Below are 19,785 nucleotides of genomic sequence, written 5' to 3' on the forward strand. Positions count from 1 at the left end.
TGCACACGCTGCCTGCCGGGTCTACCCTTCCACCCACTGTCCACCCTCTGGCTGCTTCTCAGTCTTCACTTCCTAGAGACCTGTGACTGCCCTCCCCAAAGCCACGTTCCCTGGCATGGCCCCTCCTGCCTTGCTGTTGCCTTTCCCAGGTCCTGCAACGATCTGTCGTTACCTTTTGCAGATGAGAAACTGAGGCTCGGAGAGATTAAGCGGTTTTCTGAGGTGCAGAGCCCAGGAGGAGCGAGGCAGGGCAGCTGCCAGGTCTCTTGAGCTGTAGACATGAGGCGTGGGCAGGCAGGATGTGGGCGAGGGGCATGGGCAGGCCGGAGTTTCTTCCATATGTTAGAGGGAGACGCCTGTGGACCCAGAAATTCTGCATGGAGGTGTCCTTTCAAGACCAGGAGTCATGTCTGCAGACACCTGCACACACTGGCGGCCTCACCACCTGGCCAAAGGCTGGACGGGCCCAGACACCCTGTGAACGGCTGAAGCAGATGTGCTGGAGCCACGCCGTGAAATATTACTCAGCCATGAAAAGGGCTGGGCTTGGAGCCAGCTCAGCCAGATGGGCCCTGGAGCTTCAGGCTGAAGATGCCACGTGAAAGGCTCTCCCACAACCCCACGCCCAGAAACGCTGGAGTTGGCAAGCCCGTGGGCACAGACTGGGGACCGATGGTGTCCAGGGCTGTGGGAGCTGGGGTGAGCGAGGAGGTGCTGACGGGACTGGGGGTGGCGCACGCTGAATCTCGCCTTAAATGGGTAAATTGTATCTCAATAAATCCTACAGCACGCAGCAAACAGGCACTAGGCCTGCTAGTCTGTCTGGGAGAGAGGGAGTGGTGGGCCCTCCCCCTGCTTTGGGGACACCTGGGAGACAGGAAGTGGGGGGCTAGGTGGCCCTGAAGGGTCTGGGAGAGCCTCCCTGGCTGCAGTACTGAGGCCCACCAGCAGGTGGCGGGGACCTCGGGGACCAGACCAGAAGGTCCCCCAGCCTGCGCCTGCTGGGTGCCGGTGCCGGCAGCACCCCACAGTTGAGTGCCCTGGGCAGCGCCTGCCCTGTGACCGGGTCGGGCCGTCAGGAAGCGTCCAGCTCCAGTGCAGGACTGAACCTGGGAGCATGGGCCCATGTCTGAGGGGCCGGACATCTTGCTGAGGGCCCCACTGGGGCCAGGGTATGGTGAGGAGCAGCAGGGGCCTGGGGCGTGGGTAGCACACAGCAGCCCCACCCTGGCGAGTCACAGGAGCCTCTCACCCAAGGCCCCACAGCTTCCAGGCCGGGCGCCGCGTTCAAACCCAGCTGCTGGTCCTGGCTGGGGGCCTCGGGACCTGATTTCACTGTTTTGTCTTTGGCCCTCGATGCCAACCGGCGCTTCTCAAGATGAGGTGGCCTGACCTGGGATTGGCTAGAAATGCAGCCTGGGCTTGCTCCAGGCAGCAGGACCGGAGCCCCCAGGGAGGGCCTCCCCAGGGGGTGCAGCGAGTGCTCAGGGGGCTCCCGGTGCTGGCATTTAGGAACCCTGGATTTAAAGCGCTACCCCCACTGGCAGCACACAGTAAATGTGCACGTAAAGCACTTGGCTAGGGGCTGGCTGCCTCTCGTTCATCATCACCCTGCAGCCCCCGTTCTCACCCCCTCTTATGGGAGGAGACGGAGGCTCTGGGGCCAAGTTCCTAGGCCCTAGTGAGGAATAAGCATGAACTGGCCACTGGGTCTGAAAGGCCACTGTCTTGCTGGCCTATGGACAGTGGCCCTGGGGACACTGCTTGCACCCCCCCAAGTACACATTCTCCCTCTCCGTGGACCAGCCGCTAGTGAGAGCGGGCAAAGGAGAGCCACCCCACCAGGTGCAGGTGCCGGGGAGGCGTTGCCATAGAACCTGCCGTCCTCATTTGGGCCACTCGGGCTCTGCTGGGGCAGGAGTGGGACTCACTGCTCCCCTGAAGCTCGCCCACACTTAATCCAGGGCATCCCTGGCCCTGCGGGCAGGAGGCTGGGTCCTCTGATGCTCACCCACCTGCACCCCCACCTCAAGTTTGGCTTTGGAACCCAGTGGGTTTGGATTCAGAGCTCATCCTGGCCCCAACTGAACTTCCCAGAGTGTTTTCCCCCATGAATTAGTGTTCAGCTCAGCTGTCAGGGCCAGAGAACTTAAGAGACATGTACTTTAAACAAGATGAGTGTGTCTCTCATGTAGAGGAGGTCCGGGGCGGTGAGGCTGCTAGACACGCCTCAGAGAGCCAGGCTCCGCTCAGCTCTTGCTTCCATCTACATAAGGGCTGCTGGGGCTCCAGCCATCACATCCACATTCCACCCAACAGCAGCAAAGACAGGCTGTCCTGTCCTTATCTCCCGGGAACCACACCCACTGGTGCTGCTCACCAGCCATTGGCCGGGTTTCAGGCACACCCCACTCCCAGGCGGCAGGGAGGCTGAGAAGACCGCCTGAGGTCCAGACAGTGATCTTGGGCGAGCCTCAGGGTTTCTCATACCACGGAGAAATCCAGCAAGGTCCTCCTTGCTGTGGCGCCTGCCCCACCTGTGAGCCTCTGTGGCCGTTGAGCCCTCCCTCCCTGGCAGCAGCTTCATCGAGGGTCAGAAGCTGGGGGGAGATGCCTTGCCCCCAGGCGCTGGGCCTGAGGCCCCTGCTGGGGGTCAGAGCCTGCGGTCCCCCCTCACCCCCACCCAACAAGGGAGCGCCCCAGGCCGGAGCCCAGGGGAAGACCACAGGGTGCTGCGTGGACTCTCAGCTGGGCAGGGCCAGTGCCCTCCCTGGGGTGGGGCCGTGCAAAGGGCCTCCCACCAGTCCAGCATCTTCCTCAGAACCACACCCCCAAGGCAGTGAGGAGGCTGAACTTGGGTGGGGGCTGGTGCGCCCCAGGGGGTGCATGCCAAGCAGGGGACTCTAGGCACTCTCTGCTGACTGGACCCAGGGTGGGATCTGGTAGTTCTGGGGTCACCCCTGTCCCCATGGAGGTGGGAGGACAGTGGTGCTGGAGCTCTCAGCACTAGGGAGTGATGCGCCTGGCAGGGGCGCCCCAGAAGGGTCAGGAGCCCCTCCACAGGCAATTACTGCGGCCCTGAGAGTCAGGGATCCCATAGGAGACGCAGCTGAGGGGCACGAGGCAGGGCCAGGCCTCACGAGGCAAAGCTCGCCAGTGTCCGGGCTGGGCCCCTCCCTGTGCCCTCCAGCTCAGCACAGCAGCAGATGGTGCCGTCTCACGGGCAGTGGGGAGGACCTGTTTGGAGCTGTCCAACCCCCGCTGCTGGCCGCCTCTCAGGAGCCTCCTCTGAGCACCAGCCTGGCTTGGGGCCCCAGAGTGGACACTGGCCAGTCCCGCTCCCAGCCAGTGCTGACACGATGGAGGCGCCCCCACGCCCCTGTGAGAGCCTGCGGGATGGCAGCGAGCAGTTCACACTCACAGCCAGGCGTGGGGGGGAGAGCGCGGTGGGGAGCAGGCAACACTGAGAAGGCCTGTCTGGGCAGGTGACAGCCCAGCTGAGACCTGTGTGACCAGAGGGCGCCCCAGGCCACGAGGTGGCCGGCACGTGCAAAGGCCCTGTGGTGAGAGAGGCCTGGTCCGAGCCCCAAGCAGCCAGGCCAGCTGGAGCCTGCAGGGGGCAGAGGCGGGTGGTCTGGGCAGCTCCCGCAGGCCGGGCCTGGGCCTTGGCGTTTTGCCTGAGTGTGATCAGGGGCTGTGGCCTGAGAGCGGGTGCAGGAGCCCCCAGGAGGGGCGGCTCTGGCCCTTGACCACCCTGGGACGAGAAGCTGCTGCCCTCCACAGGCTGCCTGTGCTGCGCCTGACCTTAGCCCCCCCACGAGCTCCCTCAAGCAGAAAAAAGAGCCAGCACCCCCACTGCAGCCCCAGCTCCCCCCACGGCAGCTAGCAGCGGGGGGGCAGGCCCAAGGTGCCAGACGGGGGGTGTTCCCTGGCTCTAGGGCCTTCCCAGGTCTCAGAAAACAGTTGGGCCTCCAAGAAATAAAGGGGAGACGACACCCCAGGAAACAGCTCAGGGAAAAGCCCACCCTGGCCGCGCTGAGGGCGCGGGAGGAGGCCGAGGCACTTCTGACTGGCCACGGGGAGGCCCTGTCGCAGCCCGGGAGCCCACGGGGCTGGCGCGTCCTGGCGGGACATGGGCAGGAGGGGACGAGGACGGGGGCTGTGGTCCAGCCGTCGGCTGGTCAGCGCGTGTCCCTCTCGGCTCACACATCGTAACAAGTGCACCCCATGAGAGCGGGTGTCCCGGGGGAGCCGGGCGGGCAGTCGCAGCTACCGCAACTAGCTCCCCGACCTTCCTGCAAATCCCAAACGGGGGCCCCAGCAGAGGCTTCCTGGCGAAGTCAAATCAAAGTCCAAGATGTCGGCCGCGGGTCAGGAAAAGCCCAAGCGGGCCGCCCCCGGAGCTGGAGGACGTGGCCGGAGGACAGGCCGGGCAGGTGAGAGCCGCCAACGGAGAGCCCGAAATTCTTGGCCTGAGTCCAGATTTTGCTTCTGGGGATCCCGTCCCCAGCTTATGCACCAAGCTGCTCACCCCGCGCTGCGGAGAAGCCAGAGCGGCGCGTCCCCCTCCGGCCCGGAGCTGGGTCTAGGGGAGCTGGGTTGGCGCCTCCCGCCCGCGGGCGCTCGCCGGGCCAGGGCACCTCCCCTCCCCTCCCCTCGGCCCGTTCACTCAGCAGATAAACACACTTGGAGGTCCCCCGTGGGCAGCGGGGACCAGGGTCCCACAGAGCCCGGGGTTCACCCCGGGGAAGGACACGATGGAGTCGGAGGGGACCCTCCCTACCCTGGGCGTGGGCAGGGCTGGGAAGGTGGACACGGGCTTTCCAGATGAAGGGGAGAGGGGAGACCCCCGAGTGTAGCCAGGGGTCCCCCTGGGTGGGCGCTTGCAGAGTAGGAGGTGAGGGCAGAGGCCCAGGCGAGGCGTGGGGAGCGTGGAGGGCCAAGGAGGCGGTGGCCAGATCAGATTGCTCCCCAGCGCCTCTCGGGAGCCAGCACCAGGGCTGCCAGCCCTCCTCTGCCCTCCGGCATTATGAGGGTCCACTCACCGTGACCGCGCCCCAGGCCAGAGGAAGCGGCCCCTCCCCTGGGGGCCTATCGGGGCCTCCATCTCCCGGGCCCCTTCTGCAGCCGCATTCCTGGCCGGGGTGATCAGATAGACAGGGCCGGCCCCTTCCGGGTGCCACGGTCACTGCTTCTGGCCTGTCCACCCCTGCCCCCATGGCTAGGAGAAGCCAAACATCCCGGGCCAACTCGAGTGCGGGCCCCACCCAGCCCTGGCCCAGGGGAGCAGCCACAGTTGGAGGGTCCAGGGGCCCGGGACAGGAGCCCCACCTCGCCACGGGATCACGTCCTGGGCACCTGGGCAGGGTGCCTGGCAGGGGGAGCAGAGGCGGTGCAGGCGTGCCGGGAGCCCTGCCCAGGGAGGCCCAGGGAGACCCAGGGCCGCCATCCACAGCTCGGGGGAGGGTCCTGGGCCACCCGGCGGGGTCAGCGGGAAAGGTGAAGTCAAGCACCCCACACGGCGGCTTCAGCTCCGGGGCGATGTCAACAGACGCGGGAGGCACGAGAAGGCGCAGTCCCCGTGGGCCGGTGGCGTCGCTGAGCCGCGCCTGAGAGGAAGAGGCGAGGGGCGTGGACGGGGAGACCAGCCACATCCCCAGCCCCTCCAGCAAGACGGCCGTGGCTGAGCTCGTGACCACGGAGCTGAAAATACTCCCCACTGGCTCCTTCCAGAACCCGGGCTCCCTGCATGTGGAGGCAGCTTCTCGGAAGAGGGGAGGGCCGTCTTGGAGGGCCCACTCCCAATCACTTCCTCTGCTCTCCAGAGACAGATGCCCCTCCCAGGCTCGCGCGACCCCACGACCCACCCCCAGGCCTCCCGCCCCTCTCCTCCCCGGCAGCCCACCTGGCCACCTCTCGGCCTCTCCCGCATGCCGTGGGGTGCAGGCAGGCCCAGCAGGCCGGGGTGGAGCAGGTCAAGGACAAATTCAAAGCCTGAGCCCCAAGTTCCAGCTGCCGATTCAGACCCAGGGCCACTGGGTCACGGAGGGCACAGGACTGTCGGCCACCAGGGTTCAGAGACTGCCACAGCGTGACCTAAAGTCTCAAAGCAAGTTTACTGCCCCCTCCCTCCCGGGAGGTGTCCCGTTGCCCCGCCTGAAACACGGGGCCCAGCTGGCCCCACCAGCCGCCTTGCTAGCCCCTGGGCTGCTGGTCGGGTCCCCAGAGGCCCTGCATCTCACCCTGCCCAGGCCGCTCCCCACCCAGGCCCCAGCACTAGGTGGACCAGATGCTACCTTGGGGGGGTCAGTACCTCCCCGGTTGGGGCCCCCTGCTGGACTCCCGAGTCCCTCTCTGAGACCTCGCCATGCAGGGAACCCCTGGGTCCGAGTCTGCCCACAGAAGGGCAGCGCCCGAGGGACGGGGACGGGGATGCATCTCTGCCTCCCCCACCCTGGGGGACACGGTCTGCAGAAAGCCGAGTGACTCCCGGCCTTTGAAACAGGCGTCTCACCTAGGCTGCAGCGAGGCAGGAGGGCGGCTGTAAAATGCTCCTCAAACCATTGGGGCTGAAGGTTGGGGGGCGGGCGTTAGTGGCAAGGGCCAGAGCCGCCGGTGCCAGGTGGCGGGAGGCACACCTGAGCCATCTGGCGATCTGACGTCTTTGGAAAACGGCGTGACCTCGTCCGTCAAACTGGAGCTGGCCCGGCTTTATTGTCCGAATTCCTTTCTGTTTTTTTAAGTGTCCTCAGCTATTCCACGCATGCGATCGCGGAGGGGCAGGGTGATTTAGAGGCGCAACCGTGCCGTTCATCTGGCGTCTGAAGTCGGGGGCTCTCTGCTGGGGCCATCTGTGGGGGCTGGGCTGCGCTGAGGGGCTCCAGGCCTGGGGTGCTGCACCCACATCCCTGAGCAGCAGGCCCCCCCACGCGTGTGCTCCCGGGGAGACCGGGGTGGACTCTGTGGGTTTCACCAGGGAAGTCCAGCGTCTGTGCCACGGGGAAGCGCAGGCACCTGTGGGGCGCCCAGTTCATTCTGGGCGTGCGGGGGGGCTCAGCCCAGCGCCTGGTGCAGCCACCCCAAGCTCCTCCTGGGACGAGCTGCTGGGAAGGAGAGCCGGGCCTGACCTGGTTCTCGGGGCGACCTCTGGGCCGGAGCGTCTATTTTAAAGGAGCCTGCCATTTGGTCTTTGCCAAAATAGTTGAAAGAAAACCCCAGAATAGCAGACGGGGGCTGCCCGGCTTAGAAGCCGCGTGTCAGCTTAGCGGCAGGCGAGTGGACGTCAGCGAGCGGGCGGCAGGGGCGGCCGGGGCCTCTGTCGCCCAGGCCAGTGCCCCGAGGGTTCTGGAACTGCCGGGGGTCCTGGCCCGACGGGGTGAGTCGGGCAGGACTGACCCCCGACAGCACATGCCGATGGACTGTCCGGTAGGTGCTGACCCGGCTCATCCCCCACTGCTCCCCATTTCACAGGTGGGAAGACCGAGGGCCAGAGCCAGCGGTCCTTATGCCCTCAGGTGCCGGGGAGTCCGGGCGCGATGCTCCCGCAGCAATGAAGACCAACGGTGGGGGGACCACAGCCCCTCTGTTGCCATGGCCAACGCCTGTGCTGCTCCCTGGCCAGGCGTCCACCTCCGGTCATGGGCTCGGCCTGCGCCCCCAGCCAGCACCCGGTTGCCTGTCGCTGGGCACGGGCCTGGGAGGCAGGGACCTCGGGAGCAGTCACCGCGGCCCTCGGGCCATGAGAGCCCGGGGTGCGATGGTCTCGGCCGGGATCTCTCTGGGCCCAGAGGCAGTGGGTCTGCTTTGCCGCCACAGACCGTAGGTCCAGCGGGACAGTCCGGCCCTGCCCCCCGGTGCCCGTCCCGCGCGCGTAGATGGGGTCCGGCACACCTGCCCACCAGCTGGGCTGCGGAGGGACCACGGGGAGCCGGCCAGAAGTCGGGCGGCCTCTCCCAGCCGTCGCCGCCACCCCTGCCGGATCCCGCCCGTCCCCACCTCGCTCTCAGGCCAAGCGCAGCCCTTTCAGCGGCCTGCCCAGGAGCCAGCACCCGCTGCCGGGGCGGACAGGCCAGGTCGCCGGGGATGGGGCGTCCCGAGCCCAGTGCTCCCGCGAGGAGGCAGCCGAGAGCTGGACAGGTACGGGGCAGCGAGCGGGCCTCTGCCCGCAGCCGTCCTCCTTGCACGGCCCCTCGGGTGGAATTCCCTGAGGCCTCGCTGGGAGGGAGGCGGGGCTTGAGAGTTCAGGCCAGGCCGCCCCGCAAGGTCAAGGTCAAGCTGGGGCCGGGCAGGCGAGCAGGTACCCAGGCCAGAAGGGGAAGGAACGCAAGAGGCTTCCCGCCCCACCCTGCGCCACACCTGCGGCCCAGGCCCCTTCAGCCGCTGCCCTGGCAGACAGAGGACCCGCGGGTTCTGTCCCAGGTCGGGCCCCTCCCTGCAAAGGCCCCAGGCCGGGCTCCCCGGCCCACTTTACTTTCTCCCACTTTACAAGAGAATGGCCGAGCCGCAGCCCCTTGGGAGGGTCAAGGGCGCTGCAGACTCAGGGCAGCTGGGCCTGCGCTGGGGAGGGACGTGTCTCGGGGACCGGAGGGGGCCTTGTTCCGTGGCCTTGTCTCCAGGACAGGGTCCCTGGGGCCAGAGGGGCCCGGCTGTGGGGACAGGCCCCCTCCCCAGCTGCCGTGTCCTTGCCACGATGTCCCTCCTGCGAGACGTCGGAGCAGACACTTTGCTGCTCCGCACATGGGCGGGCTGGGGGCCCCGGTGGGTGTCGCTGGGTGGCCGGGGACGCGGCCCTCTCCCCGACGAGGCCTGTGTGGCGCTCGGGCTGGGCTTGGCCACGGGCGGGCACGTTGGATGGACAAACTGCGGCTCCCAGGCCCGGGAAGCTTCTTCTGATGAACGCCGAAATGGGCCACGGCAGCCACTGGCCTGAAAGGTGCCCCGTCCAGGAACAGCTGGAGGAAGGAGCTCCTGGCTCTTTCACCGCGCCGGGAAGGCCTCTGTCCGCGCATCGCTGCAGCGGGCCCAGGGCCAGCTTGGCGGCCGCGAGTCTTTGCCGCCCACGGAAGCCTTCGAGGGCCTCGCTGAGGTGTCAGCAGACTGGGCGAGGGCACACACGCTGCGGGTGACCGCAGCTGATTCCGCGCAGACCCCGCCCGGCCAGCCTCTCCGCCAGCAGCCTTCTCGGCGTCTCCACCAGCGGAAACGGAGTGTGAGCCTGGGGTGAGGCTGAACCCCAGGTGCACGAAGTGACTGAGCGAAACAGAGCGAGACTCTGTCCCTCGAATGAAGAGCTCGTCTCCGGAGAATTTTGTTTGTGGTTTTTACTTATTCATTGATGGTGCCCTGACCTGCTGCGTGTTCAGATAATCGCCTTGAAAATGAAACACAAAACCAGAATATTAAACACCAACTGGTGCCAGAAATCAGTTTAAAAAATATTTCAATTCTGGGCCTCCCTGGTGGCGCAGGGGTTAAGACGCAACCTATGAAGCTGTCCACAGCCTCTGCAGCAAGAGTTTGATCCCCAGCCAGGGAGCTACCCACACGGCGCAGCAGACCTCTGCTGTCTCCCCGCGGCTCCCCTCAGCAGTGTGTTTCAGTCCGTCTGCCTGTTCTGCTCCCCACTCTGTCTCTGGTGGATCCTCTCACCCCTGCACCTCTGGCCTGTACCCCAGCTCTTGTATGCATAAATAAATAAATCTTTAAAAAGAAAAAAGGTGGAAAGGTGTCAGCTGGTGCCCTTCACCTTGAGGGTGAAGTCGACTCCCGGGGGAGAGGGAGGCCAGAGAAGAAGAGAAAACCTGGGCCAGGGAAGCCCCCTGCCCCCAACCCTGGCAGTTGCCTCACCTGCCACCAGACAGGAAAACGTGTCTCCAAAAAAATAATAGTATTTCCCAGACCAAGGTCAATCTAAATCCAGATGGGGGTGATTCTCTAGGCCTTGGGAGTCCACTCCCAAGGCCCCTGAACAGACTGGGGCCTCTGATGCAGGTGACAACAAAGTTCCGGTGTGCCCAGCGTGCGGGAGAGCTGGCATCTGTGGGGACAAGATGGGGGCATGGATGGACCCCGAGTCAGTCTAGCTTCTGCCCTAGGGCGGCTCGAGCCCACCCCTTTGCAGGCGCCTTCCCCAAACCAGGTTCTCCTGGCAGTGGCATCCCCCAGGGAGGTGGCCGGAACCAGAGGGAGAGCAGCCCCACCTACAGCTATGGCCCCGGGGAGGGCGGGAAGAGGCCCCAGGGGTCTCACCACTCGGGCAGGCTCCGCAGTGCAGCCCTGGAGCCAGAGCCTCAGACGGGGCAGGCCCTGCCTCCCCACCGGGGCGCTGCTGGTCCTCCAGCAGACAAGGGCCCGGGCACGCTCCTCCCAGAACCCGCCGCTGAGACCTGGCGTAGCGCGGCTTGGCAGAGAAACCATCACGGCTCAGCAAGCGCGAGAGCTGCCCAAGGCCACGCAGGCCGGCCGCTGTCCACTCCCCGCACCGCCCGGGCCCTCGCGGCTCTCCAGGTGGCGTCCGGGGTCACTCCTCGCGAGATGGGCCCTCGGGCCAGGCGAGCTTCCAGGTTTCCTTGACTTCGTTGTCCTCGAGGGGAAGAGAGGGGCAGAGAAGCGTTTGGGGCACCGGTGCTGCACCCGGTGCTGGCGGGGTGTCCACCGGGCGCCCACCGGGCCGTGCCCAGAGGCTCCCCGCCCAGAGGTGGGGGGAGCAGGGGGGAGGGGGAGGGAGGGGCACGGCTGCCTTCACTGACCTTTAAAAGGACCTTTCTTCTGCCCCGAGACGGCTTCTCCCGGGGCCCTCTGGGCTGGGAGCGAGAGGCTGGGGTGCTGGGGGTTCCCCTCTTGCACTGAGCTTGCACTGAGGCCAGCTGAATCCCAGACCTCGCGAGTTGCTAGGGAAGCGCGTGAGGGTGAGCGGTCCTAGGGGACCCTGAGCCGCCCCCGACCTCGGTTAGCCCCAGCCCAGCCTTCCCAGCGCTGAGCCCACCAGGCCCCAGGCCAGGCCCTGTGGGGTGAACAGAGACCAGTGGTGGCCTGGCTTGAGCACCCACTGGACGGGGTTTGTGCCCACGCCGGGTGCCCAGGCCTGCCGACCTCGCCGGCACCAGCTCTGTTCCTCCAGGCCCGCGCCCACTGCCCCTCTGCCCGCAGGCCCCGCCCTGGGCCTCCTGCTCGCCCTTGGGTCCTGCCGGCAGCCCCTGTCCCCACCAGCGACCCCGGCTGAGTCCTCGGAGCGTGCGGTCTCCGAGCTGCCGCCCCCCTGGTCTGCCGGTTTGGGGTTTCTATCTCCCCAAGATGTCAGTCCCGGGGGGTCAAGGCTGCCGGCTCGAGCAGGAAGGCAGCCCGAGGCCAAGAACACCAGGGTGCACGGCCCTGAGGGGCAGGGCTGGGGTCCTGGGAGCCTACTGGGGCGCCGAGCTGGGGACTTGCTGGGCGTCCTGGGGTTTCCAAGCAAAATGATTGCTCAGGCTCTGATCTCAGCTCCTGGCCTTGCCCCCCACTCTGGAGCCGGGGATGGAGTGTGGTCTGCAGCGTTTGGATCCCCAACACCCCCTCGAGGAGGATGAGGTCAGGACCTCCAGCTCGCAGAAGAGGAAACTGAGGCGGGAGCCGAGCTGGGCCGGAGGCCTGGGCCTGCCCGGTGCCTGTGAGCGGGCCGTGCTGAAGGCGTCTTGACCGCGATGGAAGCCGCCCGCCCGGCTGGGCCGGAGCAGCCCCGGGCCGCCCGCACCGCACCGCAGGCATGGGCAGCTGTTACCTGCAGAGGTGCTGACAACGCCTGCGCTCGCCCCGTCTAATTCTTCTCATTCTCTCCGCACTCGTCCAGCAGAAGGTGGGTCCTGAGAGGCTGGGGCCGGCCCATCCTGCCAGGAGCGAGGGGCTGCAAGGATGCTCCTGGGGTGCCCGGCTCCCGGGCCTGGAGCTCAAGGGGGCAGTGCCGCCTGCGACTCGCGTGACTGTGAGCTCGGAAGGGTCACGGGTGCCGGCCAGGCCTGCTGTCGCCGACCCTCTGGTGCCCAGAGGCGGAAGGAAAACCGCTGGGGCCGCTTTAGGGGTGGGAGACGGGTTGTGCGTAGAGAGGAAACCGCCTCGGCGCTGGCGGTCAGGGCTGGAGCCTAGCAGGGCCCCAACGCGGGCCACTGCAGACCCAGGACCCACGCTGCCCCACGGGCTTCCTGGCACCCTGCTTCTTGGTGGACAGAGCTTCTGGGGAGCACCCAGAGCCCCTACCAGTTACTGCCTCGAGCCCTGGGGCGGGGGGCTCCCTTGTCTGGCTGGCTCTTCTGGGCAGCTGAGGAGGCCAAGGCCGCAGAGCTGAGGACGGGGGCTCGGGAGCCCCCAGGGGGTCATGGCCATCTGGGGCCGGACTTCAGGGAATTCCCAGCTCCTCACACCCCTGCGGGCTCTCAGGACTTGGAAGGACAGTCACTGAGGGCACCTACTGGGTGCGGCGGGCTGGGAGGCTGGCAGATGGAGGCCAGGGTCTTTCCCTGAACCTGCTGGCAAATGGGAGATGCAGGAAGGGGTCCTAGGGGAGCCCCAAATGGGCTCACCTGGGGGGTTCCTGGGAAAGGGGCGGCCACACCCTGCCAGGAACTGGGGGAAGATAACCAGGGCCGGTGCCCCTCCCAGAGAGGGGCCCACGTGGGCCTGGGTGGCGGGGAGCCCAGCTTCTGTGCTATTTTGCAAATGGGGAGTCAGGGCTGCAGAGACGGAGGACTTGCCAAGGCCACACCTGGCTGGGGGCAGGGCTGGGGCAGGCCGGGTCTCCTGTGCCCGGGCTGGGTCTTCTTGGTACCCTGGGGGCCCCGGGACCCAGCAGCTGCTGAGCGACACCGTCCCCTGAGCTGGCAGCTGAGAGCAGGAAGGCCGCGCCCGCAGGGAGAGCAGAGAGCCGGGCTCCTGTCCTGCCCAGGCCGGTCTGCTCCCAGACCGGGTGCCCCCTCTCTGGGCTCAGGGTCTCCAGGCCCCCTTCAGGGCTGCGGGATCAGCCCCAGCAGGGTTTAGAGGTCGTCCCGGGGCACTCAGACTGGAGTGGGAGGGAGGTGGGGGCGCGCCTGGCCACAGGTGCTGATGGCAGCGGCGGAGGGCGGAGGGCTTGGAGCCCCTGCAGCTGCGGCTGGGCGGGGCCTGCGGGAGGTGACAGGCGAGGCTCCTCAGGTAGCAGAGAACAGGGATTTTCACACCTCGGTGAGCTGGCATCCACAGGCCCCGCCCCCGCAGGCCATAATGGGCGCAGCAGGGGGTGGGACAGCAGGTGGGGGAGGGGAGCCCTCCAGAGCCTGGCCTGGGTCGCGGTGAGGCTGGGGCTCTGGCCCTGGCCCTGAACATCCCCTCCGTGGACTCAGAGGGGAGCCGGGCCGGGAATGTTCCCCGTGGCCCTGCGCCCATCCACCTGTCCTTGCATGGAGGTGGGGTGCAGGGGTGCAGAGCTGCCCCCTCCCCGGTGCAGCCTCCACACCCCACGCCCTGGATTCCTTAAGGCACCAGCCTCCCCCAGCGCCCTCCCCCGCCCCCCCAAGGCTCGGCCTTGCTTACTGCCCTCAGCACCCCTGTTCCCAGGCTGGTCCTGGGGTCCCAGCTAAAGAACCCTGGAGGCCCTGAGAGGCCAAGCTCAGAGCGCGCGCGGGCTTGGGGGACCCCCGGGCTGCTTCAGCAAAGGGGCAGAAGGTCAGCGATGGGACAGGCAGGGACGAAGCGCAAGGGGCCACACTTGGGCTGCAAGGCAGGAGCCGGGGAGCCGCCAAGGGGCGGGACGCACAGGTCCTGGACCGAGCGCGGGGGGCGGGGGGCGGGGGGGGGGCCGGGACCCTCCAGGTGGCCCCGCGGCGCTCGCCCCCGGCCGCCCCCCTCCCCCGGCCTGATTGGCAGGCGGCCTGCGACCAGCCGCGAGCCGCGCAGCGCCCCGGGCGCCCAGGCGAGCGCGAACTGCCCCCCGCGGGAGTGGGAGGGGGCGCCCGGCTATATATAGCGGCCCGGGCCGGGCCGGGCGAGCGCGCAGGGAGGCCGCACCACGCCCAGGTCCCGGCCCGCGCCGCGCGCCGCTCCATGCAGCCGGGGTAGCTCCCGGCACCGGGGCCGGCCCTCGCTCGCCTGCGCTCCCCGGCCGCGCTCCCCGCCGCCCCGGTCGTGCGCCCCGCGGGCCCCAGCCGCGCCGCGCGGCCCCGACCTCCCGGCGAGGCTCGCCTGACGGGCGCACGGCCCGAGGGCCGGGATGGCGGGGCCCGGGGCGGCCGCCGCGGCGCTGCTCCCGGCGGTCCTGCTGGCCGCGCTGGCGCCCTGGGCGGGCCGCGGGGGTGCCGCCGCGCCCGCCCTGCCCAACGGCACGCTGGAGGCCGAGCTGGAGCGCCGCTGGGAGAGCCTGGTGGCGCGCTCGCTGGCGCGCCTGCCCGCGGCCGCGCAGCCCAAGGAGGCGGCCGTCCAGAGCGGCGCCGGCGACTACCTGCTGGGCATCAAGCGGCTGCGCCGGCTCTACTGCAACGTGGGCATCGGCTTCCAGCTCCAGGTGCTCCCCGACGGCCGCATCGGCGGCGTGCACGCCGACACGAGCGACAGTGAGTGCCGGGCCGGGGCGGGTCGTCGCGCGGGCAGCGGCCGCCCGGGCCCGCCAGCGGGCGCGCCCCCCACGCAGGTGCGGCTGTCACCTGCGCGCGCCGGCTCGGGCGGCCCCGCGCTCGGTCTGCTGGCGCGGGGACCGCACCCTCGGGCCCCGGGAGTCGCCCCGGGACGGGCCCTGGCGCCGGGCGCGCGGCCCCGCCTCTCCGCCTCTCCGCCTTCGGAAGCCCGGGCTCTGCGCGCGGAATTCCAGCGTCCTCGCCCGTGGGCACAAGCGCGCGGCGCAGCCACCGGCACCCGCGGGGGCCCGGGACGCGCGCCCGCGCTCAGGTCTGGCCCCTGGGCCGGCGGGGCCGCCTCGCGCTGCCGTGGGTACCGGCGCAGCCGCCCGGGCCAGAGGAGAGCGGGTCGCTCCCGCGCACCTTGGGCTCCCGGCGCGCCGTGGGGAGGCCTGGACCGCAGCCTGGGCCTCTGATCACCCACCCCCGACATGGGGTCTTCGGGGGCGCGCAGGCCGAGGAGGGGGTCCTGGGCCCGCGGGGAGGGCCCCGGGCTCCCGGCCCAGCCGTGACCCGCGCGCGCCCGCCCCCAGGCCTGCTGGAGCTCTCGCCGGTGGAGAGGGGCGTCGTCAGCATCTACGGCGTGGCCAGCCGCTTCTTCGTGGCCATGAGCAGCAAGGGCAAACTGTACGGCTCGGTGAGTACCCGGGCTGGGGCGCCGCTGATCCGCCCTCGCGGGGACCACACCCCCAGGTCGAGCTACACCTGCATCTTGGAACTTCAGCTTCCCCCTGGCCCCCATGGTGCCCTGGGTGGGGGCTCATGCAGCCCCCAGACTGGAGCAGGGAGGTGTCCCCTGAGTAGGCACCCTCTGTAGTGTCTCCTTTGCCCTGGGGTGGGGTGCCAGCAGGCAGGATTGCACCCCGAGGGTGGACACAGTGGCTGCCAGCTGCTGGGCAGGCTGGCTGCAGCACCAGCTGCGGAGGGTGGGCCATGCCCCCTTCTTACCCCCACTCCCCGGGACAGACACCTGCTCTCTGCCAGCCCCTAACCCTGGCCCCAGCGCCCCTGGCCGAGAGCTGGGAGAGTCTCACTCTGCGCCTCCTTCCCACCAGCCTTTCTTCACCGACGAGTGCAAGTTCAAAGAGATCCTCCTGCCCAACAACTACAACGCCTACGAGTGCCACCAGCACCCCGGCCTGTTCATCGCCCTGAGCAAGAACGGCAAGACCAAGAAGGGGAACCGGGTGTCCCCCACCATGAAGGTCACCCACTTCCTTCCCCGACTGTGACCCCGCGCCCTGCCTCGGCCTCAGGACCGGCCGCACGTGGGGGTGCACTTTCTTCCGACGGACAGTTCGATGCAAGAGGAGGTGTAAGATAGTTAACTTAATTATTTAAATGTGTATATATTGCTGCCAAGTTATTTATGGTTCTTGGGTTTGTTTCGTATTTTTCTGGAAAAAAAAAAAAGACACAAAAATGCCCGAGCCCTGACTTCCTGGCAGAGCAGTGGGGACCCCCTGCTGGAGCGTGTTGAGACGTCACGGCTGCTGCTTATCCTGTTTCCAGAACCACGCCAGTGGTGTGCACTGGGCCCACTCAGCGCGGGTCCTGCTAGGGCTGTGGGTCCCCCCCTTCTGGCCCGAGGCCGCAGCGGGCTGCTCCACGCCTCGTCCTGGCAGCATCCTCCTGCGGGCCCACCCCTTTGTGTCCCGGGCTAGGAATCGGGGCGTATCGGTTTACTTGGGGTCCAGAAGTGCGCTGTGGACGGTGGGCGTCCAGCACTGCCACTGTTTTTAGATCTGCCGAGACTGACCTTTGAACTTCGCTGCAGTCAATCTTCCTCCATCTACCAGATGGGCGAGCCCCTGAAGGGACTCCATAAACTCCTGTGTTCCTTTTTTGGATCAGCCGCAGCCCACTTTTCTCTGGCCGTCGGGGAGAATGCCAAAGGAAAACCAACCCTGTGAAGTGGCTGGAAAGGGCCAGTTACCCCACTGGAAGGCAGGAAGGGCCGAGAGGGGTGTGTTTGCAAGCACAGCCCCAACCCTGGAGAGGAAGATGACCTGCGACGGCAGGTTCTCCTGACAAGTGCTAGACTAGGTGTGTATTTTGAAGACGCGCTGCCCAGCGCTGGGAAGCTTCGGACTGGAACTGGCTGTTGATTTTAGTGGAATGTCCTGGTAATTGTATAAGAAACGCTCGCCGGATGTTGGCGCCGAGGACAGGGCGGCCTCTCTCCGCCGCATCCCGGGCTGAGTGGGCCGAACACCTACCTCGCATCCTCGGCCACTCGCGGGGGAAAACGTGCAAGCAGGGGAGCCCCGCGCCGGCTCTGCCGCCCCCCTTGGCCTTCCCCCCATTTGTAGCCCGAAAAGGCTTCAGTTTGCATCGCTGTTTGCCCTTCGAACCTTGTCACGTTTGAGCTATCTTTACCCGGTGACTTACTTTTAGTAAGGACAATCATGGGGAAAATATTTGCAGACAGCTGTGAGTGCACTATATGGTCACCAAGTAACCTTATATTTTTCTTTATATATTTTACAAATGTAACCCCTGTCGTTCAAACAGAGATGGAGAGGCAGGGCCGGTGCCGTTTAAAAAAAAAATTCCAAGGTGATGGCAAACGCTTAATTTTAATGAATGACTTTAGAGTTTATACAAAATGCCCTCTGCTTGCTTCCAGAAATGCTCCGAATGTTTCCTCAAGACTTTCATGCTAGCCTGGGAGGTTTCTGAACTGGCTCCCGAATTAACTTTCTGGGAGTCCACAGACTGCAAGACTGGGAAATCGGAGCTTTTGTCTTTCACATTCCTTTTAAAACTCTTTGTTCGAATGCAAATCATCTACTTAAAATACTATTCTGAAGCCGAGGCCTGGAAGAAAGAAGCCACTTGCAAAGCCTTGAACCTGGACCCACATCTCCAACGGCTGTCGGGCCTGTAATAAAGTTGATTTCAAATTTCCAGCCGGCCCCGGGCCCCGGGAGGCTGGCGAGAGGCGGGGAGGCCAGCCTGTGGCCTCGCTGCCGCCGTCACGTCCACGCTCGTGCTGGTCGTAGGTGCCGTCAATGACCATGGCGGTCCTGCCGTCCGGGATGCCACATCTGAGGGCAGAGCCGGTCACCGTGGCCCGTGTGAGGCAGAAGGTGTCCCTACGCCCCTGACCACCGCCCAGCGTCCGCTTCGCCGCCAAGGGGGTGGAGGTTTCTGTTTACCTGTTCTCACACCTGTAGTTTTATACAGGTGCCGACCCCGCCGTGTATGTGCTGTGCACACAGACGCCCAATAAAAGGAAAACTTGTCCTGCGTGAGCCCTGGATTCAATGTCAGTAATCGGGAGGGAATGGTACTGAAGACTGAGCTGGCCTCGGTGGGGCTCCTCCCACTCCAGGGTCTATTCGAGGCCTTGAGCCTTGCAGACGGGGCTGGGGGTGGGGATGGGCTGGGGGAGATGAATTTTAGCCAGCTGTGTCCACACATGTGGCCCTGAAGATGGGCCTGGGGTCAGGCACAGTCTTCCTCGATGGCGAGTCCTGCAGTCTGTTCTCATGGTGCTTGTCCACACTGTGCCCACACCAGCGACCCAAGCTGCCCAGGCCTGGCTGGTCCCTCTAAGGCGGCAGGCACTTTCGGGGGGGGGGGGGCGGGGGACCCCTAGAGCTGGTGACCACTGGGAGGCTGAAAGCAGGATCACCACTGCAGGGAGCTCTGGCAGGGAGGAGGGCGGTCCCGACCCTGTGCCTGCTGGTGTGGCCGGGGACCGCCTGCAGTCACAGGTGGATCCGACGCCTGCAGGGTGCGGTCGGGCGTGTTTCTTAGTGGGGATGGCAATAAAAACATGAACTCTGATCTAAGATGGGTCTCTCCCCCCTGAATATATGCAATCACTCCACCAAAAGACCCAAAGAGGCCAACCCGGCGGGGCCCGAGCTCCTTCCTGGTGTGGGCCCAGGTCTGTCTGGGACTGGACGGTGATAGAGCAAGTTGTAACCCTCCCCACCCCCCCGCCAGAAAACCCACATGCTGTGGTCCCACCCAGCATCTAGAAGGGTGTTTATGGAGGGGGTGAGCTAAAATGAGGTGGCCTGTGATGGTCAGGGCGGGGGTGGCTCACCTCCAAGTCAAGGGCACAGAGCTGCCCCCTAGGGGAGTGCCCGCCTTGACCTTGGGCTCCTGAACTGGAGACCCCCACTTTCTAAAATCCCCAGTCTGTGGCCCGCTGTCCACTGCAGCTCTACAAAGTAACGGGCAGTTTTGGGGGGCAGGGGCAGGCCTCTAACTGATGGCCAGCGTTGGCCTTTTCTCTGCTGCCTCCTGTGGGCCTCACAAGGCCTCTGTCCAGACCAGTCCAGGTCAGACACTGGAGGCCCCTCCCGCTCGGGGGACGTCTGTGCTTGGGGCAGGTCCTGAGCTGGCTGAGCTGAGCTGTTGGTCTAACAGCCTCTGGTGGGACCAGTCTCTCGTTCACTTAACCCGCGTGCTGAGGACCTACTGTGTGCCAGGCATGCCTTGTCATGCAGGGAGAGGGGCTGGCACCGGCAGGGGACACACAGCCAGGCCTTGCTGGTGCTAAGGGAGGGGCCAGGCAGAGGGAACGGCCCCCGCAAAGGTGCCGAGCTGGAGGACAGTGTGGCCTGGAGGAGGTGCGGTCAGAGAGGCAGCTCCTGGGGCCCCGCAAAGCCTTAGGGGCCCGCTGAGACGGGCAGGGAGGCTGCAGGCTGAGACTGGGGGCTGAGTCAGGGCTGCGAGGCAACTCGCAGAAGCGGAACTAGGAACTAGGCGCAACGCCCTTGCCCTGTGACCTTGGACGAGCCCCAGTGACTTCTTGAGCCCCCAGCGCCTTCCCTCGGTGAGGAGGCGGGAGGCTGCCCGGCCCGGCCGACAGTAACTGTCGCCTATTGTTATTGTTATTCTCCTGAGAGACTTAATTACAGTCTTAACTTCCAATCCTTTTATCTCCTGATGGGACCATCTGGGGACGGGCTGGGAATCCCTGCCTGGCAGCGCCAAGGGCTTCTCCGTGCTGGGTGTGGTGGGCTGGCCCGGGCCGGGCTGCCGGCCACAGGGAATTGCTCTTGATTCCTAATTAAGATCCTAAATATTCTTCAAGTCAAAAAAGTGGGGAGAGGGGGGGTGTCCGGGTTGGGGGGCAAGGCAAAGGGCAACCAGGCACGTCCCCTTCTGTGGGGGAACCCAGGCCTGCAAGACACCCAGCGCACCCCCCAGC

At 66.3% G+C, this 19,785-nt stretch overlaps 1 protein-coding gene across 1 annotated transcript; it reads left to right on the forward strand.

Annotated features, from left to right (window-relative positions):
* Positions 1-14,212: 14,212 nt before the first annotated feature.
* On the forward strand, positions 14,213-15,844 carry FGF4 (fibroblast growth factor 4; the record flags this gene model as incomplete). Its single annotated transcript, XM_084229676.1, has 3 exons — positions 14,213-14,552; positions 15,146-15,249; positions 15,668-15,844. The coding sequence occupies 3 exons, from the start codon at positions 14,213-14,215 to the stop codon at positions 15,842-15,844; spliced, it is 621 nt and encodes a 206-aa protein (XP_084085802.1).
* Between the last annotated feature and the right edge of the window lie 3,941 nt (positions 15,845-19,785).

The sequence above is a fragment of the Talpa europaea genome (assembly GCF_964194135.1).
Source record: "Talpa europaea genome assembly, chromosome: 1".
In the NCBI taxonomy this organism is placed as follows: Eukaryota; Metazoa; Chordata; class Mammalia; order Eulipotyphla; family Talpidae; genus Talpa; species Talpa europaea.